This window comes from Schistocerca gregaria, chromosome 4, assembly GCF_023897955.1.
Source record: "Schistocerca gregaria isolate iqSchGreg1 chromosome 4, iqSchGreg1.2, whole genome shotgun sequence".
Taxonomy (NCBI): domain Eukaryota; kingdom Metazoa; phylum Arthropoda; class Insecta; order Orthoptera; family Acrididae; genus Schistocerca; species Schistocerca gregaria.
This window is the reverse complement of record NC_064923.1, coordinates 535,180,282-535,206,252: the sequence shown is the minus strand read 5'-3', so window position 1 is coordinate 535,206,252 and position 25,971 is coordinate 535,180,282. Positions and strand designations below refer to the sequence as shown.

The 25,971-nt window shown below is 42.9% G+C and overlaps 1 protein-coding gene across 3 annotated transcripts in view; it reads left to right on the top strand.

Annotated features, from left to right (window-relative positions):
• Positions 1-25,971, top strand: part of LOC126266744 (nephrin-like) — a 644,568-nt gene that overhangs the window by 395,264 nt on the left and 223,333 nt on the right. For all 3 annotated transcript variants that reach the window (XR_007548914.1, XM_049971245.1, XM_049971246.1), the window contains exon 3: positions 4,389-4,600. Coding sequence is in view for 2 of the 3 variants with exons in the window: in XM_049971245.1 (XP_049827202.1) it covers positions 4,389-4,600 (212 nt within the window). In the remaining variant the exon portion in view is untranslated. The remainder of the gene's footprint in view (positions 1-4,388; positions 4,601-25,971) is intronic.

Here is a 25,971-nt window from a genome sequence, read left to right as displayed (position 1 = left end):
CGTACCTTATCCATACCTTCTCCTTTGCGTAGTGTCGCACAGCGTACACATCCGCCACACCGAATACAGCATGCGAAACAAAATCATCACTAATAAAACGCCAAGGACGCCACCAGGTTTCCAACCTGAAAAAAAAACATAAATCAAGAGCATATTTTGGAGAAGTTCCCACAAGCTGTAGGTAGCCATATCTCCCCAGTTTATTTGCAGAAGTGAGAGTCTTACTAGTATGGAGGAGAACTCCCATATAGTTCGTATGGTGGGACATCAGATATCGGTACTGGCAGAAGTGTAGTGGGGCGTGAGTCTTTTGTCGTCTCTGGACATATCTGTCGGTAGAGCACTTACCCGCGAAGGGCAAACGTCTCAGTTTTGAGTAACGGTCCGGCACACACTTTTAAAGCCAGAAAAATTTCAACATTGCCTCTATTAAAGCTACGACAAACAACTGAAAATAAATATCCACACTAAACTTTGCTGAAACACTATTCCTATCCTTATCTACCCTAAAACGTCTAGGCCACGAATTGTTTACTAACTGGCAAAGAAGGTAAATCGTACACAATGTCTCTAATAATTTTGCATAATACGAAACGTATCCTGCGTCTGCTGACCGAGCGTGCTCTGCTTCCGTGGGCAGCCAATACTAAAGGGCAAGTGTCACGTGGCCAGCTCGAACACTGAATGTTTATGTCAACCAATCAGGGACTGGTGCCTCCCCTCACGTCACTTTTGCTTTTATTGCAAGTTCAGTTAAGTTTCCCAGATGATCTGAAGAGACACCGACTGTCTTCGCCTATTTGTCTTGAATTTAGGAAACACTATTCCATAAACAGGCGATTTACAATTTGAATGCAGCGTTGTGGTTCCCTGACTCAGTTTTTGGCGGACTCTCTGTGTTTTTAGGTGCTGAGGGCCTTTTGGACTGTTGGTAGCCACGACAGGGCAGGCCAGCTATTTGATATGCCACCAGCCCATTGGCACCACCCCATCCCCCATTTCAAATCCTGCCCTATATGTGGATCCAATTTTTGAGTTAATTACAGAACGCGACATTTATGGTTCAAATGGCTCAATGGGACTTGACAGCTATGGTCATCAGTCCCCTAGAACTTAGAACTACTTAAACCTAACGAGCCTAAGGACATCACACAACACCCAGCCATCACGAGGCAGAGAAAATCCCTGACCCCGCTGGTCAGGGATTTGCTAATGCAAAGTAATTAATTTAAAAATCTACATGATAAGTTAACTTATTTACAATAAATTATAATACGCGGACGTCACATTTAGCTCTCTTTTCCTTAGTTACGTGTTTGGTTCGATTACAAGTGACATTTTACGATGGTTGTCTAGAAATTAAGCTCTTTCTGAGGCCTCGTTTTGTTTCTGTTTGATTTGGTGCAACAGAATAGATAGAAACTTTTTTGTTCACCATTTGGTAAATTTTACTGCATATTTTGTTTTTTTGATCTCTGGCAAAGCACCCATAAAAAGGTTTTAATATTTTGAAACGTGACGTGCATGGAAACTTACATGCTGTATGATTCTGCGCAACGAAATCGCTCTGTGGTTTGGTTATGGGTTTTAAAATCGACACCTTTGTGGACGTGCACTATGTAAGTGCTGTTCCAAGCATTAGAAAATACTTTACAGCAAACCATTCTCTGTTTAATGGCAGCACACACGATAAACATTTACAAAGCGTGACCAAGCTTCATATGAGTAACATAAACAGTAGTTTCAAAGATGCTGCAGTGGTAAAGGTGTTAGGTTACCGCTGCTGTGAGGGTGTATGGGCGTAGTAAAATACGTCTTAGCTAGTGCAATGGAATTAATTCTTTGCTAATGCAAAGTAATTAATTTAAAAATCTACATGATAAGTTAACGTATTTACAATAAATTATAATAAGCTGAATGGTTAGGATTACACTTAAAATGTTATATATAAGTAATACCAAACGCTGTGTGCAATATCTGCATCAAACTATAAGTATCATTTAAATGTGGATCTGACAATAAAGTTATAAGCAATGTATGCTGCTTTCAGACACGTTGGGTAAAAATATTTTTATGACACTACTTTTAAATAACTGTGGCTGTTTTTTTGGGGAATTTACATTGATTTGAGCAATGAAAAGACTTCTCGGGAATTATTTAGGATGGAGCTGTTTAATGACTCTGTTTGACCATTCATAGTGAGATCAGGAAAAGTGTTCGTATGCTTACGAACCTCAGTCGCCTACCGAAGAGAATTCCGAAACCGGTCATTATTTGATTCAAATAAACTACTTGTAGCTAGTTGTCGTTTCAGTTATAAGCCTTACTGTATTGCAGCCACGTTCCTCAAAAATTGAATTTTTGATGAAATAGCTTTAAGCTTCCTATTTGTTTTAAGTAAACTCAACAGACCTATTCGTAATTATCAGTGCGGCAGCTATAGCTGAAAATGGCAACTTTTATTCTTTTTTCTATTGGCTACAACGTTAGGTCAGTGATAAAGTTTGTTAATGCACGCATTGTAGCGCTAATGGAAATGCCTCGTCAGCTATGTTAGTTGTAACGGCCGAAAGTCGTCAGGTGAAGATCAACGAAGGATCCAAACTTAAAAAGGTCGTGGGTGGTAGTCCCTACACGGACGACCGTGTGGATCTGGTATGGTAGTGTGTTATGAAGAGCCATCGCTCCACGATTATAGATCTCAGCAGCCATTTTCCGCCAATATCCAGACCCTTGCTTTATGCAACTGATAGTAAGCATCTGGTGTTTAAGAAAGTGTATGTCAGTTGGATACGGGAACACCTGTTCTACGTATGCAGAATGAATCATTTACGAGCAGCACTGACATTTCTGCAGCGGTACAATGACGGAGTTTACTGCTCTCTTTACCCTCAAACCAAGCAGCAGTCGTTACATTTTTACAAAGAGAAAGAGCTGAAGACGACTGCCACACCCTTGATCCAGACCCAGGAGGCATACTTCTGCGAAACCGTAATAAAAAGGTATCCCATGCTATGGCATATGTCTTAGTTCTGGCAGCATATACTCTGAGGTGACTAAAGTCGTGGAACAGTGATGTGCACATATACATATGGTGGTAGTATCGCGTACACAAGATATAAATGAGCGCATTGGCATAGCTGTCTTTTTCGCTCATCTGATACATGTAAAAAGGCTTCGACGTGATTAGGGCCGCATGGTTAGAATTAACAGACTTTGAACGGGGAATGGTTGTTGTAGCTAGACACATGGGACATTTAATTTCGGAAATCATTAGGGAATTCAGAATCCCGGGACCCACAGAGCCAATAGTGTTCCGAGAATACCAAATTTCGGGCATTCTTTCTCACAGCGGACAACACAGTGGCCGACGGTTTTCACGTAACAACTGAGGGAGTCGCGTGTGTTCGAGTTCTTAGTCGTAACAGAGAAACACAGCGTGAAATACGGTCAGAAATCTATGTGGGACATATGACGAACTTATCCGTTAGGACAGCGTGGCGAAATTCGGCGTGAATGGGCTATGGCAACTGACGAGCGACGCAACTGACGAGACTCTTTGCTAACAGCACGTCATCGCCTTCAGCGTCTCTCCTAGGCCTGCGACGATATCGGTTGGACCCAAGACGACAGGAAGACAGTGGCCTGGTCAGATGAGTCCCGACTTGGTAAGACCTGGTGGTAGGGTTGGAGTGCGTTTCCGACCCCACCAAGCCATGAACCTAAGTTGTCAAAAGGCACTGTGCAAGCTGGTGATGGCTCGGTAATGGTGTGGGCTGTCTTTACATACAATGGACTGGTTCCTCTGGTCCAACTGAACCGATCACTGGCTGGAAGTGGTCATGCCGGGTACATGGAGACCTAGTTCCCAAACAAAAATGGAATTTTTATGGGTGACAACCTGCCATGTTACCGTGCCACGGTTGTTCGTGATTGGTTTGAAGAAGTTTCTGGATAATTCGAGCGAATTGGCCATTCAGATCGTCCGACATGAGTCCCATAGAATATTTTTGGGACATAATTGGGAGGTCAGTTCGAGTACAAAATCCTGCACGGGCAACACTTCTGCAATTATGGACGTCCTTGTGGCAGTATGGCTCAATATTTCTACAGGTTATTTCCAACGATTTGGTGAGTCTGTGCCACACAGGGCGAGAGAATATCCGACACGATATTACGGGGTACGTCATGACTCTTGTCACCTCAGTATATGCCAAGAAGTAGCTCAAACGTTGCTATATGTGTTGCCATTACATTGTGTCATGTAACTACGTCTTATTTTTTAACCAGGGGAACGTAATTTCTGGACTATGGTTGTAATTCTGGAGATGAAGTACACATGTACGTCAGCAGATGAGCGACAGCGCGGTTTGGTCTTGTGCCGGCAGCTTCGACGCGCGCGGGAAGAAGAGCCTGGAGCAGGGCAAGCACTGGACGGACGCGCAGGCGCTGGGCGGCCGCGCCAAGTTCCAACCGCGCGAGTCGCCCGCCAAGCTGGCCGTGGAGAACGTGCGGGACGCCGACGCCGGGGTCTACCGCTGCCGCGTCGACTTCCGCAAGTCCCCCACCCGCAACTCCAAGGTCAACCTCGACATCATCAGTGAGTACACACACACTGCCCTCCGACTCAGTCCAGTCGCTCTCTGCCGTGCATACGCTCAGAAGAAACATTTCCTTGTGTCGTAAAGAGAGATGCGATGTTCAAAGCAGTAAATGTGTCGCCACTGTTACAAATTACGACAATCTGCAATGTCAAAAGACCTTAGCCTGGAAGGGAGAAACTTCATTTTGTCATCATTCTTCTGGGTGGTTTTATGCGACCCGCTATGACGCCCTCCTCTGTGCCATCTACTACATCTCAGAGCAGCAGTTACAATAACGTCCTCGATTATTTGTTGGAGATATTTACATCTCCCTGTTCCTGTACAGATTTTACCATCTACAGCTTCCTCTAACATAAATTAAACCAACCTTTGATGTCTTAATACATTTCATATGATTCCTTCTCTTCTTCTTGCCAGTGTTTTCCACATATTCCTTCCCTCGCCGTTTCTCTGGAGAACCGGTCTTTGTCACCCGCCCCCTCCCTCCCCAACTAATTTTCAACATTCTTCCATAGCATCACATGTCAAACTCATCTATTATCTCATTCAACTAGCTGACGCAGTAGGGGACGGGCATTCGAGAGGACGAAGGTTCACACCAGCGGCCGGTCATCCAGATTTAGATTTGCCGCGATTTTCCTAAATCGGTGTAGGTAATTTCCGGGATAGTTCCTTTCAGTGGGCACGGCCGATTTTCTTCCACATCCTTGACACAATCCGAACTCGTGCTCCGTCTCTAGTGACCTCGATGTCGGTGGGACGTTAGACGCAATCCTCCTTCCGTCGATTATCTCCTTTTTCGGTTTTCACATATTTCATGACACGCTATGATACAATGGTGTTCTTCAACGAACTGTCTATTGTGAGAAATCTCTTCTTCATATTAAGACGCTTTCCAATACTAGTAGACTTGTGTGGGCCATAAATGCCATCTTTGTCTTAGTCAGCTTTTTATGTCCTCCTACTTTCATTCGTCATGTTATTTTCCTTTCAAGATAGAATTCCTTCACATCGTCCAGTTGTGCTCTACAGTTTTGATGTCAAGTTCAGCGCTAATGTCATTCCAATTAACTGTCATTGAAACTAAGTCATTAATCTGAAGACGGTTTCGAACAAAGTGCTTTACTAGGCATGATCCTTTAGGCGGTGGTGTGCCGTTCCTTCCTCCGACCTTTGAACTAACTAACCTAATGAGTTAATTGGGGACCAACGATCTGAGTTGGATTTCGGACCATGGAACAAAACAGCATGTTTCAAATAAAAAAATATTGCTAGAAGTGAAAGAATTAGTAAATGACAGATAAATCTATCGGGGGTCGAGCTGGAGGCCTCTGAATTTGTAGTCCGGCCCTTTACCACCGAGCCACATTAATCCACACTTTCTCTGCCTTTGTGCTACTTACTCTCAGGTCATAGTATGTGCTCATTACACTGTTCATTCTGCTCAGAAAGCTCGGGGAAACTTTCTTACCTTAAGTAAGGACAATAGCTGGGAACTGTTTACTGAACAATATTACATGAGTATTTATGTCATTTCCAGACTACTGTTAGGAGCACTAAATTTTTTAGCTGGTTACTACTACTTCCTAGTAAAGACGGCAGAAGCAACTAATCGTTGATTTCCTCTGCACAACAGATCAGGTGCTGAAGTATGAACGAATAAAGATGAAAAACGGTTAGTCTGTACTAATCTGTAATAAAAAACAGAGAGTTCCATTGAGGATATCAAAGCTGCCCCTTGACATCCACGCAACGGGTGCTTAGTAGTGCTATTACGACAGTGTAGAAAACAGCTGTAGCAAATCATATGACGTTTTTGTGAGAAGCCTTTTGAGCGTTGAGAAAGAGCAACAAACACACTGAGGTTTTGTACATATTAAGGTACTCATAAAAAATTTCCATTCACACCTGTTACACCTTTTGTATGTACACTCTAAGGCAAAAAAAGACAGGACTTATCTCAATGGGATGGAAATCGGTACATGTGATGTACATGTAAAGACAAGTAAATGATTGAATTTCGGGAAAATTGGTCGACTTATTCAAAAGAAAGAGGCTTCACAAATTGAGCAAGTAAATAACACGTTGTTCCCCCTCGGCCTGGAATTCCTTCGTGGTGCGTAATTTAACTGAACAGAATGAAACATCTCGAAAAATACACATAGAATGAAAGGAAAGTTATAACTTCACCTTGATGTTCTTGGAGGGGAGCATCCAATGATACCACACTCGACACGCCCACCCACTCGGTACGTGGGTGGCGAGGAGAAACTTTTAAATCTTCCATGGGAACGCCAGTTTTTTTTATCGCAGACTGTGATTCTACAGCAAAATCTACATATGTTTTGTCTGGGGCATTTTCTACATTTCGCCAAAGCAATAGACACGAGAACACAATAGTAATTTACAACACGCAACTAAATCGCTCTTGAATATACAGTGGCACGTGGGACTCCACCGCTATGCTGCGAGGATAGGACAGGCCAGTATTTCACAGCTTCTAATTGGAAACGCCATTCGCAACGTTGTATCCCTCCGAGATATCGAACAGGGGCTACTCGAAGCGCTACCGTGGCCGTGTCGCGAACTACGACGTGTCATAATAGGCAGGACACCGCGACCGGAGCTCACGTATCGTGCAAACATAGAACAGACAGTTGCTTTAAACATTACAGTACTTGAGATATGTTTATTACCTGTCTAACATTTGGAGAACGGACGTGCAACTGGACGATGAATGTTGCAACCACTGAAGAAACAGGTGAAATGATCGTGATTCACAGAGAATGTTGGAGAAATGATGAGGCTGTCGTTGCGTTGTGTATCGAGCGTTTTTTAGAGAAATCTCGCTCTCGTTCCTCCTTTCACAAGACTGTGAAAACCGTTATACACTCCTGAAAATGGAAAAAAGAACACATTGACACCGGTGTGTCAGACCCACCATACTTGCTCCGGACACTGCGAGAGGGCTGTACAAGCAATGATCACACGCACGGCACAGCGGACACACCAGGAGCCGCGGTGTTGGCCGTCGAATGGCGCTAGCTGCGCAGCATTTGTGCACCGCCGCAGTCAGTGTCAGCCAGTTTGCCGTGGCATACGGAGCTCCATCGCAGTCTTTAACGCTGGTAGCATGCCGCCACAGCGTGGACGTGAACCGTATGGGCAGTTGACGGACTTTGAGCGAAGGCGTATAGTGGGCATGCGGGAGGCCGGGTGGACGTACCGCCGTATTGCTCAACACGTGGGGCGTGAGGTCTCCACAGTACATCGATGTTGTCGCCAGTGGTCGGCGGAAGGTGCACGTGCCCGTCGACCTGGGACCGGACCGCAGCGACGCACGGATGCACGCCAAGACCGTAGGATCCTACGCAGTGCCGTAGGGGACCGCACCGCCACTTCCCAGCAAATTAGGGACACTGTTGCTCCTGGGGTATCGGCGAGGACCATTCGCAACCGTCTCCATGAAGCTAGGCTACGGTCCCGCACACCGTTAGGCCGTCTTCCTCTCACGCCCCAACACGTGCAGCCTCCCTCCAGTGGTGTCGCGACAGGAGTGAATGGAGGGACGAATGGAGACGTGTCGTCTTCAGCGATGAGAGTCGCTTCTGCCTTGGTGCCAATGATGGTCGTATGCGTGTTTGGCACCGTGCAGGTGAGCGCCACAATCAGGACTGCATACGACCGAGGCACACAGGGCCAACACCCGGCATCATGGTGTGGGGAGCGATCTCCTACACTGGCCGTACACCTCTGGTGATCGTCGAGGGGACACTGAATAGTGCACGGTACATCCAAACCGTCATCGAACCCATCGTTCTACCATTCCTAGACCGGCAAGGGAACTTGATGTTCCAACAGGACAATGCACGTCCGCATGTATCCCGTGCCACCCAACGTGCTCTAGAAGGTGTAAGTCAACTACCCTGGCCAGCAAGATCTCCGGATCTGTCCCCCATTGAGCATGTTTGGGACTGGATGAAGCGTCGTCTCACGCGGTCTGCACGTCCAGCACGAACGCTGGTCCAACTGAGGCGCCAGGTGGAAATAGCATGGCAAGTCGTTCCACAGGACTACATCCAGCATCTCTACGATCGTCTCCATGGGAGAATAGCAGCCTGCATTGCTGCGAAAGGTGGATATACACTGTACTAGTGCCGACATTGTGCATGCTCTGATGCCTGTGTCTATGTGCCTGTGGTTCTGTCAGTGTGATCATGTGATGTATCTGACCCCAGGAATGTGTCAATAAAGTTTCCCCTTCCTGGGACAATGAATTCACGGTGTTCTTATTTCAATTTCCAGGAGTGTATCTGGCGGCAACAGACCGGCGAGAGAAAACAAAACAGACCTGTTTACTGGAGAAGCTAATGAAAATCGACACCAGCGGCAGTGCATAACAACCCATGGATAAATGCCTGCCAATTCCTCAGCGATTCTGGTATGCCCGTGGGTCGTACTGTCACAATACTGCATCATTATAAGTACCATCCATATCACGTGTCACTGCCTCATGAACTTCATAGCGCCGATTTCCATAGTCGGATAGTGTTTTGCGAATGCGCATGTCAACAAATGCAAAAGATTCCAGTATGCTTTGTCGAAATACTATTTTCTGATGAGTTTACATTCACAAACCATGGTGGCGTTAACAGGAATAACACGCATTACTGCAGTCCTTAAAATCCCCACTGGTTGCGGCAAGTTGACCATCAATGTGTTGGTCTGTTAAAGCAAGGTGAGGCAGCATGGGAAACAAACTCACTGGTTTGTATTTTATCGACGGCAAATTTAATGGGCCCAAATATCGAACGTTTTTGGAACAGGAACTATCGGTACTACTGCAGGAGATTGCCCTGGACTTTCGACATCGAAAGTGGTTTCAGCATGACCACTGACCTGCGCGATACGCAATTGAAGCACGGGAGACCGTATTTACACTGGTTGGTGGATCGGCACAGGTGGCCCTATTAATTATCCCGCTAGGTCGCCGGATTTGACGTCGCCAGACTTCTTTCTGTGCTCATATTTAAAAGATAAGGTGTACCAGCAAGTGGCAACAGACTATGAAGAGGTCGTTGAGCGCATGAGAAACGCCTGTGCTGACATTCCCGCAGATATGCTTCTGCCCCGTGTATGGTCATTTGAAAAGCGGATCACTAATTGTATTGAAGTTGCCCGTACTAAATTTAAAAACTTACTGTAACTGGAAAGGTAGAGAAGCGTTCACATCGAGCCACGGCCACAGTGTCTCTTCGAGTGGTCCCCTTTTCGATATGTCGGAGGAATACAACGCTACGAAAGGGGTTTCCAATTAAAAGTTATGAAATACTGGCCTGTCCTACCCCCTCAGCATGCAGGGATCCCACGTGCCATTGGATATTCAAGGACCATTGAGTAGCATGTCGTAAATCATTATTGTGTACCCATTCCTATGCCTCCGATTACAGTGCCATCTTTGGCGAAACGAAGAAAGTGATTCAGATACAACGTATGTAGAGTTTTCCGTAGAACTGCAATCTGCAATAAAAAACGGGGGTTCCCTTTGCAGATTTTGAAGAGGACCCTTGCCACCCACGCATGGGGTGGAGTGACGGGTCGAATGTGGTGTCACTGGATGTTCCCCTTCGAGATAAACAAATTAAAATTATTATTATTTTTTCATCCGATGTGTAGTTTTCAAGATATTTCAGTGTCTTCCATTAAAATGAACACCTTTTATAAGTAAGTGTTTCAAAGTTCATTAATTCATGTTACACACTTCTAGAGGCTGTAGAGTGTACTTAGTAGATAAAGTTTTAAATAGGAACCCATATCCGGAAACATCATCGAACAATGCTACAGAGCGTCAAAGTTGTAGGCGCCAGCGCCTGTAAATGTGTGTACATAGAGGGTGATTCCGTGGTGATGTTACAAACTTTCAAGGATGATGGAGACTGATAAATCTATCACTCTGAGGCTAGATTCCCTGATTTGGAAACGAACATGTTGAATGATACGAGCCAAAATCTTTCTGATACCTATTATAGAGGAATACATGTATCGGTACTCTTGTTGCTAATAATATAGTGCATGCAACTTTCGGTGGTGGCACTATGAACCAAGGTAAGAAAAAAAAAGTCTAGTAAACATTGACTCCAAAATGCATGCCTGAGGATGAGTACTTGTTCATCTTCGTTAGTGTGAAACATCTCGTTTATTCAACAAGTGCCGGCCGGGGTGGCCGAGCGGTTCTAGGCGCTACAGTCTGGAACCGCGCGACCGCTACGGTCACAGGTTCGAATACTGCCTCGGGCATGGATGTGTGTGATGTCCTTAGTTTAGTTAGGTTTAAGTTGTTGCAAGTTCTAGGGGACTGATGACCTCAGAAATTAAGTCCCATAGTCCTTAGAGCCATTTGAACCATATTCAACAAATAAAGTATGCATTTCAGAGCCTGTGTTTATCGAACATTTTCTTGTTTTGGTAGATGCTAGCACCTCTGGAAGTTAGCTATCCTACAATCTTAGAAACAACAGCACCAGTACATATCTTCCACTGTCAGAGGTAACATCCCAGAAATGATTTTCGCTTGTAAATTTCGACTCATTGTTTTTCAGTACAGGGGCCATTACCTCAAATTGATACATTTCTTCTTCTCCATTATCCTGGAAAGTTTGTAACATCATAATGGAATCACTCTACATATACATACACTTACAAGCGCTGGCGCCTTTAAGTTACACGATCCGCAGTGTCATTGGGTGACGTTTCCGTATATGGTTTATTATGTAAAATTCTATCCACTAACTCTCCTCTACAACCCCTACACGCGTGTGACATGAATTGTGAAGCATCCTGTATAATATATATTTAACCGTAGACATCAAATATTTTCTGTAATTGGCTACGTTACAGAAATAGTGGTGAGAAGTGCATGCCATGCTGAATAGAATTCTAATGCTAGACAGAAAAATTAGTTCACCAACAGAACAACGGCACATGTGCAACATCTCCAACACGGCAACACATGCCGCAAGTAATAGAAACTGTGTACTGAACTAGAAAGTGCCACGTCCAGAACGGTGGGGATAGGTTAAAAGTGTTACATAACTTAAATCTGCTACTTTTATACGAAAATGTGTGCGTATCTGGGACCACTAAAGGTTCTTCAATAAATTGACGCGACACGCCGGAGGTAATGACGTAAATTTCATTTTTAGGCTGTGCAAACTTACCTTCAAAATTTTTGTTATTGCAAAGCCTCTTAAAAATTAATTATCTATAGGCATAATACTACTAGATCTAATTTTGGAAGCTACCTCTTCCTGCATGTTGTGATCGTTAAGGAGCAAGTTATTTGTTTATTAACGGCCCGAAAAGCAAAATGACAGCTTTGTCTCTCGTTAAGACTGGAAACAGGGTACGCCATGGATAACGCTTCTTGCAATTATCTACATTTAGAGCGAGCAGTCTAGAAGGAGGGCGAAGTTTTTGGATGCCCCTATCTGCATCATTTTTAAATGAACTATTTTAACTAAGAAACTCTAGAAAAACTAGAAAATCTGAAAAGAGAAGTGCAAAGGCTCAATCTAGATATAGTAGGTGTCAGTGAAGTATAGTGACAGGAAGACAAGGATTTCTGGTCAGATGACCAGATATCAACAGCAGCGGAAAATGGTAAACAGGTGTAGGATTCGTTATGAAAAGGAAGGTAGGGCATAAGGTCTGTTACTGTGAACAGTTCAGTGACCGTGTTGTTCTAATCAGAATCGACAGCAGACCAACACCGACAACGATAGTTGAGGTATACATGCCGACGTCGCTAGCTGAAGATGAATACATAGAGAAAGTGTATGAGGATATTGAAAGGGTAATGCAGTATGTAAAGGGGGACGAAAATCTAATAGTCATGGGCGACTGGAATGCAGTTGTAGGGGAAGGAGTAGAAGAAAAGGTTACACGAGAATATGGGCTTGGGACAAGTAATGAAAGAGGAGAAAGACTAATTGAGTTCTGTAACAAGTTTCAGCTGGTAATAGCAAATACCCTATTCAAGAATCACAAGAGGAGGAGATATACTTGGAAAAGGCCGGGAGATACGGGAAGATTTCAATTAGATTACATCATGGTCAGACAGAGATTCCGAAATCAGATACTGGATTGTAAGGCGTACCCAGGAGCAGATATAGACTCAGATCACAATATAGTAGAGATGAAGAGTAGGCTGAAGTTCAAGACATTAATGAGGAAGAATCAATACGCTAAGAAGTGGGATACGGAAGTTCTAAGGAATGACGAGATACGTTTGAAGTTCTCTAACGCTATAGATACAGCAATAAGGAATAGCGCAGTAGGCAACACAGTTGAAGAGGAATGGACGTCTCTAAAAAGGGCCATCACAGAAGTTGGGAAGGAAAACACAGGTACAAAGAAGGTAGCTGCGAAGAAACCATGAGTAACAGAAGAAATACTTCAGTTGATTGATGAAAGGAGGAAGTACCAACATGTTCCGGGAAAATCAGGAATACAGAAATACAAGCCGCTGAGGAATGAAATAAATAGGTAGTGCACGGAAGCTAAGACGAAATGGCTGCAGGAAAAATGTGAAAACATCGAAAAAGATATGATTGTCGGAAGGACAGATTCAGCATATAGGAAAGTCAAAACAACCTTTGGTGACATTAAAAGCAACGGTGGTAACATTAAGCGTGCAACGAGAATTCCACTGTTAAATGCAGAGGAGAGAGCAGATAGGTGGAAAGAATACATTGAAAGCCTCTATAAGGTTGAAAATTTGTCTGATGTGATAGATGAAGAAACAGGAGTCGATTTAGAAGAGATAGGGGATCCAGTATTAGAATCGGAATTTAAAAGAGCTTTGGAGGACTTACGCTCAAATAAGGCAGAAGGGATAGATAACATTCCATCAGAATTTCTAAAATCATTAGGGGAAGTGGCAACAAAACGACTATTCACGTTGGTGTGTAGAATATATGAGTCTGGCGACATACCATCTGACTTTCGGAAAAGCATCATCCACACAATTCCGAAGACGGCAAGAGCTGACAAGTTCGAGAATTATCGCACAATTAGCTTAACAGCTCATGCATCGAAGCTGCTTACAAGAATAATATACAGAAGAATGGAAAAGAAAATTGAGAATGCGCTAGGTGACGATCTGTTAAGCTTTAGGAAAAGTAAAGGCACGAGAGAGGCAATTCTGATGTTACGGCTAATAATGGAAGCAAGGCTAAAGGAAAATCAAGACACGTTCATAGGATTTGTCGACCTGGAAAAAGCGTTCGACAATATAAAATGATGCAAGCTGTTCAGGATTCTGAAAAAAGTAGGGGTAAGCTATAGGGAGAGACGGGTCAAATACAATATGTACAACAACCAAGAGGGAATAATAAGAGTGGACGATCAAGAACGAAGTGCTCGTATTAAGAAGGGTGTAAGACAAGGCTGTAGCCTTTCGCCCCTACTCTTCAGTCTGTACATCGAGGAAGCAATGATGGAAATAAAAGAAAGGTTCAGGAGTGGAATTAAAATATAAGGTGAAAGGATATCAATGATACGATTCGCTGATGTCATTGCTATTCTGAGTGAAAGTGAAGAAGAATTAAATGATCTGCTGAACGGAATGAACAGTCTAATGAGTACACAATATGGTTTGAGAGTAAATCGGAGAAAGACGAAGGTAATGAAAAGTAGTAGAAATGAGAACAGCGATAAACTTAACATCAGGATTGATGGTCACGAAGTCAGTGAAGTTAAGGAACTCTGCTACCTAGGCAGTAAAATAACCAATGATGGACGGAGCAAGGAGGACATCAAAAGCAGACTCGCTATGGCAAAAAAGGCATTTCTGGCCAAGAGAAGTTTACTAATATCAAATACCGGTCTTAATTTGAGGAAGAAATTTCTGAGGATGTACGTCTGGAGTACAGCATTGTATGGTAGTGAAACATGGACTGTGGGAAAACCGGAACAGAAGTGGTTCGAAGCATTTGAGATGTGGTGCTATAGACGAATGTTGAAAATTAGGTGGACTGATAAGGTAAGGAATGAGGAGGTTCTACGCAGAATCGGAGAGGAAAGGAATATGTGGAAAACACTGATAAGGAGAAGGGACAGGATGATAGGACATCTGCTAAGACATGAGGGAATGACTTCCATGGTACTAGAGGGAAATGTAGAGGGCATAAACTGTAGAGGAAGACAGAGATTGGAATACGTCAAGCAAATAATTGAGGGCGTAGGTTGCAAGTGTTACTCTGAGATGAAGAGGTTAGCACAGGCAAGGAATTCGTTGCGGGACGCATCAAACCAGTCAGTAGACCGATCACAAAATAAAAAAACAAACAAAGAAAAACTCAGATTCCAAATTTCTCTATGACTTGACATTTCATTTATGCCACTCTCAGAAGGTATCTTTTAGGTAAAGGTTGGGCTTAATTTAAACTTAAGACCACTATGGGAGATTAGGATATAATCACAATTAATTTGCTATGTCAGAAACATTTCTTGAATTCGATTCGCTTTCTATACTTGCAAAAGTAGTCGTTAATGACTATAGATCTATTGCCAGTGAGTCTCTTAATCCTTAATTAAGGGCATCACACAGAAAAGGAATCAAGGGGAGCATTTTATCATGTGAAAGATACAGTTTCGGACTCAACATCCAGGCATGTAAACTGCACGGTACTGCGCGAAGTGCGGAAATACGGGACTTGTCGGGTGTTCGACGAGTGCTGTGGTATCTTCAACATACGGTGAAGCCATGGGGAAACCACGTCCAGACGTCGTGGTGTTGGGTGCCCACCACTTATTACAGATATCGGATCAGTAGGCTGAGCAGATTGGTAAAACGGGACAGGCGGCGAACTACGGCGGAACTAACATCAGACTTTGATGCTGGGAGGAGTACAAGTGTGTCTGAACACACAGAGCACTGCACACCCTTAACGATGGACGTCCACGGCCGACGACGCTTGCGATGTGACAATGTTAACAACAGGCCATCGGCAACTGCGACTGACCATCGCCACTGGACGTTGGCGTAGTGTCAGAGCGTTGCCCGGTCTAATGAAAACCGATACTTCTTCTGCAAACCGATGGGAGGGCGCGAATCCGTCGTGTTCCAGGGGAACAGCTGTAATGCGAGACAGAGATAAGTGGCGGCGGCTTCATTACGCTATGGGGAAATTCATGTGGGCATACATGCGTCCAGTGTAGCTCGTGCAATGCACCATGATGGTACACTGATTGCCGACCACATACACCTCTTCACGACGATCATGTTTCCTGAATGCAGTGGAATTTTTTAACAAGATAATGTGCCATGTCACCAAGACGAGGAGTGTGATGTAGAGGTTCGAGGAACACATTCGCGAGTTCCAATTAATGTGCTGGCCCCCAACCCCCCAGATCTAAACCCGATCGAATACATCTGTGATCTGATTGAACGTGACGTCGGAGTTCTTCGAGCGCCTTTCCCGGAATTTACGGGAATTAGGTACTTGTGTGTGCAGACGTGGTGCTAACTCCTTCCAGCGACCTACCAAGTCTTGTTGCTTCCATGTCATGACTCGTTACCGCTGTTAACCGCGCCAAATATGGACATGATGGCTATTACGTAGCACGACAAACCTCAGTTATGTTAATGTAACAGAAAGAAACTTTTATTATCCTATGGTTTGCATCTGATTGGTTATGCTATCACTCTGGAACGCCACCACGCACGATAAATTATCGTGGATAGAAAATTATTCTTAGATGCATCTACAGCTACATCTACATCTACATTGATACTCTGTAAATCACATTTAAGTGCCTGGCAGAGGGTTCATAGAACCACCTTCGCAATTCTCTATTATTCCAATCTTGTAAAGCGCGCTGAAAGAATGAACACCTATATCTTTCCTTAGGAGCTCTGATTTCCCTTATTTTATCGTGGTGATCGTTCCTCCCTATGTAGGTCGGTGTCAACTAAATATTTTCGCGTTCGCAGCAGAAAGTTGGTGATTGGAACTTCGTGAGAAGATTCTGTCGCAACGAAAAACGGCTTTCTTGCAATGATTTCCAGCCCATATCCTGCAGCATTTATGTGACACTCTCTCCCATATTTCATGATAATACAAAAAAGTGCAGCCTTTCTTTGAACTTTTTCGATGTACTCTGTCAGTCCTATTTAGTAAGGATCCCACACAGCGCAGCAGTATTCTAAAAGAGGACGGACAAGCGTAGTGTAGGCTCTTTAGTGGGTCTGTTACATTTTCTAAGTGTCCTGCCAATAAAACGCAGTCTTTGGTTAGCCTTCCCTACAACATTTTCTACGTGTTCCTTCCTATTTAAGTTGTTAGTAATTGTAATATATAGGTATTTAGTTGAATTTACAGCTTTTAGATTAGACTGATTTATCGTGTAACCGAATTTTGAAGAATTCCTTTTAGCACTCATGAGGATGATCTCACACTTTTGGTTATTTAGGGTCAACTGCCACTTTTCGCTCCATTCAGATATCTTTTATAAAAAGTTTTGCAGTTTTATTTGATCTTCTGATGACTTTATTAGTCGATAAACAACAGCGTCATCTGCAAACAACCGAATATGGCTGCTCAGATTGTCTCACAAATCGTTTATATAGATAAGGAACAGCAAAGGGTCTATAACACTACCTTGGGGAACGCCAGAAATCACCGAGCGAGGGGGCGCAGTTGTTAGACACTGTACTCGCATTCGGGAGGACGACGGTTCAATCCCGCGTCCGGCCATCCTGATTTAGGTTTTCCGTGATTTCCCTGAATCGCTCCAGGCAAATGTCGGGATGGTTCATTTCAAAGGGCACGGCCGGCTTCTTTCCCCGTCCTTTGCTAATCCGATGAGACCGATGACCTAGCTGTCTGGTCTCCTTCCCCAAAACAACCCAACCCAACGCCAGAAATCACTTCTGCAACAGGCAATATTATTATTCTGAATCACTGAAACTACTGAGAGTATTATAAGCGTCTGGTGTCCATCACGCATCTGAGAACAGACTGACACAAGTGCTCAAAATCTACTTATGTATTTTACACACGACAAAAATAGCATCACTATATCGATTTACTTTCTCTATTATGTTCTCATAGCTAAAGCCTTTGCGCAGAGTGCAAAAGTGATTTAAACACACTGATTGGGCTGTAACTACCTTTAAACAGTACCTAAACTTACATTAATAGACGACACACTGGAGGACATGAGCAAGCTCAAAGTACGTAACGGATGTGGCGCGAAGTGCGCTTCCTGAAGTTAAGTACGTAGAAAATCCCACATCAAGTTGAGCTTGAATTCACAGGTATTTCTGGTGACTGCTCACCTAATCAGCACCCACGTCAAACAAATTCTCCAGAAATTTCAAATCTGCTGCTTTAAACCAACGATAATTCCATTTCTCAAACGTGTAAAACCTTTGAACAGTTAAAGAAACCTTAGAATTTCCATGGCTTCAGGCTCTTGTCCGTTTTCGCGCCAATTGTTCTCCCTCCTATGATACAAAGAAAGATATGTAAAATTGTCATTAAATCATTACAAAACGCGGTACGAGATACCACCATTTCACTTTTTCTATGCATTGAGAGACCTTTAGTTTTTAATTGACTTACCCGAGTACCAAGCTGGTAGCCGGTACTCCATCTCAACCACAAGATTACCATCAATTTATTAGCCCCAGATTGCCAAAATAATCACATTATCATGTGTTTCTTCATTGACACTGACTACAAAGCACACGGTATTCGCGAGATTAACGATTCTTTGGTTCACTGCCGAAAATGGCGAACCCCGCGGCCAACGTTCTCTGCTGCTTGGCAGAGCCGCCTAACTCCCTCTCTATGTATCGAGACTCGATACTCTTAAAGTCTGCCTGTTTCTTTGCCCAGTCTTTCATAAACTTTTCTCTTTCCAAACCATCACCCTCACTGTATCTCTGGTTAATCTTTCTGCTACTAGTACAAACACACCGTCATTTATACTTTCACGTGGTCGGAAGGACAAAAGGGACATGTAAGTGTGACCATTGAAATAAAACAACACATTTTGCCTCTGCACATGCTCATGGGGCTGGAATGTGAGAATCTTTACGTCTAGGTACACATTCTGCCATTACGAAATTATTTCCACACAGTGTAATTTAACTTCATATGCAAATGGCCTCACGGGCTTTAATGGAACGAAACGTGCAATTACGTGTCAGCTGTACACAGAAATAATCTAAACGTCATTAATAAAAACCTGATATCAGCCGAGGAATCGAAAACTTCATTAAATATTTCTCTTACAGTTATTTGTTTAGAACGTTAGCCATGTTGGAATTATTTGTCACCACTCACAGAATTGATAGCAGACCTTAAAAGCAACGTTTCAGTGTTCATCATGTTGTAACTGCGGTCTACTTCAAAATCTGTCAATTCTGAATCAGGGCTGCAGAATTTCCTTGAAAACACAACAGTTTCATATTATTTCGTTTTCGCAGCGGCACCCTTTGTATGAGGACCAGACAACAGTTTTAACAACAACAACAACAAAAAATAAAATAGGATAATTACTTTTTTGATTATTTTCTGGTGCGTATCTACATTCCCGGTCGCACTAAAATATGAGTGTCACATTACAGTAGCTCACCGCCACACGGACGAATACAGAATCAGTGAGCAGCGTGCTACGGCACTGTAGCTGTAGGATTTCAATGTGTGTCGTGTACCTGAAAATCAACAAAAAATAAATAAAGACGTAATTCTATTTTTTCGGACTAATATCTAACACGTTATCGGTACTCCTCATGGTCTTACTATGAAAGAAACCCCAAAATATTTTACCAAAGCACGTCCGCGTACTCTTATCTTGTTTCTGGCTTCCTATACCATTCAGAAAATACGGAATCCCTCAATCCACAATAGTGGGACGAAACTACATCTCAATTTTTACGCACACAATAGATGCTTAACTCTGTGTGTACTTTTTTTGTGTTCGCGTAAGCGCTGCTGTAGATTCTGGTGCCCTGCACCATTCTGTAAAGTGTTACCTTCGCGTCATTCTCATTCACACTCTCCGACTGTTTATTCCCACTGTTTCTAAGAAAGAAGGTGGGAAAAATCCGCCTTCGTGTATCTTTTATTAGATTTCTGCAACCACTTCAATACAGCATTAGAGGGGAAACCGCATACACTATTCTTTAAATTATAAATGTAATCGAAAACATAGTGACGCTTGCGGGCACCAACCGATGATCCGATTAACGACTTTGTATGGCGCAGTGAATTCCAGCAAGCGGATTCTAAATTGGCCGCGAAAACTAGTGCACAAACTGTTTGTAAAACGTGACACTTCGTTGTGGTCGCAGAGTCAAACTGAGTAATGTGTTTTGGAATACCTCGCCAGCAGTCAGCAGTAACTTTTCATACAGGTGGTTCTGTTATGTCAGTTACAATGTCAACAAAATGTTGTTCTGAAAGCCTTCCCAGCAGTTCTGTACTACTCCTATAATATTTCATCCTTGTAATTGCTGAGGCGCGCATGTGTTATTAAATGCATCATATTAAAATCCAGCGATGTTTTTCCTCCAATTTAAAACGGCTTCTCTCTTTTTATTCTGATACAACACGCTATTATTTTAACATTTGATCCCTTGATTTTAAATTACGTTCTCTTTGAATCAGAACAAGCCGGAAACATATCATTGTATTTTTCCTCCCAGACGGTTAGCGATATTGCAGTACTGAAACATGGTTACTTTGCTGTTCACTGTTAAAAGCATCGTTCACGAAATGGAAAAAAAAAATGTTTTGCAGTTGAAGCCATTATTGATCATAGCTTCTGCTGTTTAACAGCTCTAGTGGCTACAAAACAAAACCCAGTGACATTTACGCAAATGCTCAATGCTGGAACGTTATGAAAGCATCAACGTAAATACAGTCACATTTTCTGCTCGTCATTAGGAGGTTGAATTCTATGAAGGACACGGTCAGAGTACATACAACAGAGAGATATTTGTATAGATCCGGCATGTTGCCAGAACATTAATGAACCTCCCAAACACTTGGCCAAAAGTCGGAGAACAGCCTACACTTGACCCATTTGTTTAGCCATCAATGTAACCCGTGATACAGGATGTACTAATTTTCAAGCTAGCCTACAGTTATTTATGCATGAGGCTGGTAGGATTCATAGTAGTGAGATATACTTCTATGTTCGGAAGAATCAACAGCAACGCTAATAGGAACGTTGACTGTAAATATCGGATAAAGCGGCCGCAAATTTTTTGAAGGAGCTATTGCGGCTGTGTCATGAGGTATTTAACGAACATATAATGCCAAGTTTTAATCTCAATTGAAACCTGTATTTTTCTGTCCAAGGGACCTGCCAGATAGGAGTAAACTTCCTGAGATTTGAATCAACTTGTCCATTAATATAATTTAAAACGTTAATCAAAGCATGGAACATGATAATACCCAAAGTCCGCCTCCTTAGCTGGGTGGTAACGTGCTTGCCTCCCATGCAAGCGTGCCCGGGTTCGATTCCCGGCTAGGTTGGAGATTTGATCCGCTCGTGAACTGGGTGTTGTGTTGCTCTCATCATCATTTCATCCTCATAACCGGCACGCAAGTCGCCCAAAGTGACGTCGACTGAAATAAAACTTGCACTCGGCGCCCGAACTTCTCCGGATGTGGCCTCCTGGCATGCCACACTGTCATTTTATTTCTGTAAAAAAGTTACAAGTTTCACTTTATCTTGACGAAACTGAACAATCAGTAATATAGAAGGATTCGTCGGTGAACATTTTACACATAATATTTCTCAATTCGACTAGTTACCTCTTTGTGACTGTTGTCTCAACGTGAATGAAGGTAAAGATATAAGCTGTTTCACCAAGTAGAGTAAAAAATCTTGTCAGAAAAAAATCAAACTATATCTTCATATTAATTTACAATTTCCCGGAGTATTCATGAAAGTTAAGTACTGGGCTAGATCCTTCCACGTAAACAAGCTTAAACTAGCCTAGCACTCTTATAGACTATTACTATTACTTGTTGTGCTATAATATTAGGTTAGTGCATAACTTCGTAGCGTTTTCGTTCTGCATGTTCGCAGTCGGGTTGCTAATGGATTTATTAATCGATTTTCATTTTTATTTGTAGTTCACTATTGCCATCTGAGTTTACATGTTTTCAGTTTGTCATTTGGAGATAGTTTGTGGCGCTGTCGACGCTAGAACATGGAGTGCCAAGTGGAGAAATCGGAGCATTTCTGTATTTTCTCCTATTTGTCTTCAATAGACGGGTGACAGCTGTGGAGAGAACCAGAAACACTCACGCAGTCTATGGGGATAATGCCTTTGGACAGAACATGGCAAGGAAATAGGTTTGTCGTTTTCACAACGATCGTTTTGTCATTAGTGACTCTCTACGTTCAGGAAGGCATTCGGGATATAATGAAGATCGCTTAAGTGCATTGATCCATGACGACGGTCTTGAGTATATTCGAGAACTGATATTTGATCATTCCACCATCGTGCGACATTTCCTTGCAATGGAGAAGTTTCAATAATCGAGTGTATGGGTACCGCATGACCTAAGCTAAAATCACAGAAATTAGCACGTGGCCATACATGCACCTCTGCTTCTTCGTCATCAAATGGCTCGTGAACAACGCCAACCATTTCCATCCAGTGTTGTTACTAGTGAATAGAAATGGTGTGTTAATGCTAACATAAGGAAACCAAAGGAATGGCTGAGCCCAACACCGCAGCAACTCCCCGTATAAAGACCTGCACGCATCCACAAAAGTTTTGTCAACAACTTAGACGTCTTGCAGACGCAATCCAAGGACAACAAGCAGGAAGAATGCGTGAAGTGACACTATTCCGCGACAACGCCCGCTCGCATTCTGCTAGAGTAATAAAAAGCACTATACAGCGCTTGGGTTGAGAAGTCATTCCGCACTCACCTAATTCACCTGATCTTGCGCCCTCAGACTTTTACCTTTTCCTCTCCCTATCGAACAGCTTCAAAGGAACTTCCTTTCCGTATGAAAATGTGCTCTGAATAACATTCGATGTGTTCTTCGCCTCAGAACCACGTAATTTCTACATTCGCGAAGTCGAAAACTACCCCATTGTTGGAATACTGTTGTAAATAGTGAAGGAGAATATACAGGGGTATTGTAAATGATGGGCGTATTTTCTAAAATTCGTATGTATTCAAGTACAAATCCAAAATGAACAAGCTTTAAATCAAGGAAAAGACGAAGTTACAAAGTTTTTGGCGGGCGGCGGCTGTGATGGTTTCAGGAGCAGCCGGTAGAGTTCTCGCGGGCCGTCACTCTGTTTCACTGTCCGTTGTGAGCGAGGTGGCGATTGTGGAGCGCAAGGTTTTCTTAGTTCTTAAATTCCCGAAAACTGAGTCGCAAATTACAGTTCAGGTGGAATTTCGTACCAAATTCGGTATTCAACCACGAATTCCCAAAAGCCTGAGCCGTTGGTTTAAGCAGTTTAAACCGACTGGGAGTGTGTTCAAAGGCAAAAGCACAGGCCGACCGCGTGTGTCAGAGAATGACGTCCGATGGACCCAAGAAAGTTTTGTGCGCAGTCCCAGGAAGTCTACCAACAGAGCCAGTGGAGAACTTGGAATACCCCAACCAACTGTATGGAAAGTTCTGAGGCGCTGTTTGCTGTACAGACCCTACCGATTACAACTTGAGCAGGCTCTTAACCCCAATGACAAAGACAAGCGTCTCTCATTTTGTGGTTATGTGCTAGCAAAGATGAAGGATGACGTATTTCTACAGCATATAATTTTTAGCCATAAAATGACATTCTACCTTAGTGGAAAAGTCAACAGACACAATGTTCTCATATGGTGTCCGGAAAATCCACATTCACCTTCGTAACACGAAAGATCATTTACGGACCGTTTTTCTTTGCGGAAAGAACTGCAATGGCAATAACGTACGTGGACATGTTGGAACAGTGGCTGTTCCCTCAACTTATGGGAGATTCCCAGGACTTCATTTTGCCAACAGGATGGAGATCCACCCCATTGGCACTGTGGTGTACGAGGCTTTGTGAATGACTCCCTTCCTCAGCGCTGTATCGGTCGCAGGGGACTTGAGGACCTGGCTCTGCACTTCTGGCCACCGAGATCTCCTGATCTCACACCCTGCAACTATTTCTTATGGGTTATGTTAAGGAAACTCTTTAGGTCCCGCCTCTACCAACGACTCTGAATGATCTGCGGAACCGGATCACAGCTACCGTGCACTCAGTAACAGAAGATACGCTTTCGCGTGTGTGGAACGACTTTGGCTACCGCGTCGATGTTTTCCGTGGAGCCAGCAGTGGCCATATTGAACATTTATAAGTTTTATTGCATTTCTAATAACTAAATAATTATTAAAAACCAGTTTCTTACAAATTATTAAATTGATATCAAACATTATGAGCCGGCCTCGGTGGCCGAGTGGTTCTAGGCGCTTCCGTCCGGAACCGTTCGACTGCTACGGTCGCAGGTTCGAATCATGCCTTGGGCATGGCTGTGTGTGATGTCCTAAGGTGAGTTAGGTTTAAGTAGTTCTAAGTCTAGGGGACTGTGACCTCAGATGTTAAGTCTTATAGTGCTCAGAGCCATTTGAACCATTTGAAACATTATGAAACAAAACTTTCACACATCCTCTTTGCATCGGTTTACTGCTTGTTCATTCTGAATTTTTTTCTTAAATAAACACGAAGTTTTAAAAATGGGACAATCATTTAGAATAACCCTGTATTACTGACGACTAGTTCTACTAGTAGGTTCTAACAACCGGCGGTGACGATTGGTGTTATGCCACTAATCCTTTTTTCCCTTTTTTCATATTTGCCTGGTATAGTACAGTGGAGAGCAGACTACGTGCATGCAGACAACCTCAACCTTACACAATCTGACAATCGAGGTTCAATTAGTAGTATACCAATAAACCCCCACCACTGATTCTTTAAAGATGCGAACACCTACGTATAAAAAAGTTACTAACGTCTGGTTACATTAGAAATGAGTTAATGTATTTAATATTTGACGTTAATAATATAAGAGAAAAAACTTATAAAATATTTGAAATTATGTTTAAAGTTTGTTGGAAGTTTTTTAATGCTTTCATAATCAAACACTGTATGAGTAAAGACTGGGTAATTTGCGCACAGTTTTAAGCAAAAGCTGGGTTTTGTTGTATAGCACTGTTTATGATGTCATATCTCCTGAACTATGTATCGTAGAGTTTATAATATTGCTGGTACATTCTGTGACAAATGTACATACCTATTGGAAAATGTGTCTTGAATATATTTAGAAGTAAATAAGTTATCAGTTAACACATCATGTCTGAGACTTATGTTTTAATGTATGAACAGCGAAAATGTAGTACAGTAGGTGATAACCTTCTTCCCTTTCATCTTTCTGTGCTGTGATAGGGGGGGGGGAGGGAGGGGGGGAGGGGAGAAGGTCGCTGTTAGTGAGAAAACGTTTCTTAAGGATTTTGAAACTGTGTGTAACGTTTGTTGGAAGTTCCGTTAGATGTTCCCATCCTCTAACAGTGGTTGAATATATTGTCGGTAATTTGGAGGCCGTGAGGTAAGCTACCTGAAGACGTAGGCTAAAGAAAACTTTTAACAATAATGCTTTTTCCTACTTTGTAAAACCTTCAAATAAAATTATACCTCCGAATCAGAAAATTACGGTAACATCTTATATTTTAAAGTTCGGTGAGCGATTATACGAAATATTGGTAATGAAATTTTTGTTGCTACTGGAAGTCGTTAGAGGGGCAGCCTGCAACTGGACTGGTGCCCCGGATTAGCCATTTAGTAAGCCTGGTTACACATTCGTTGTCGAAGAAAATGTGTATCTTTCCGTTTGCTATTGCCCACATTAGATAGACAGTTCGTGACCTCCGTTTAGATGACTAGCATCCTGTCTAGCGAGTGCGAGAAGAATCACCAGGTTTCACCTCGAGTCACAATTATTTTCAGATATTCATCTGCCTCTTCTGCAGTTCTGAGATTGCTCGTCATCGAGACACACACAGGCTACTGCAGGGACATTGTAGCATTTCCAGAACAACGTGCAAAAAAATTTAAAACATAGTCAGAAACTGTCATGAGATTCAGTAACATCAAAGTTGTCGACCGTTCATTCGGCTGACTAATTTTTAATAGAGGGCTTAATTGAGTTTCGTAGCTGGTGGGAGCGGGCAGGCGAACAGATGTCAGTATTACGTGCATTTCGAATATATGTAATTAAATCACAGTCTTACTACCATGAGTGGCTCTTAGTACCTACTGCTGTCTCATATCCAGTTATTCACACTCTGTTGA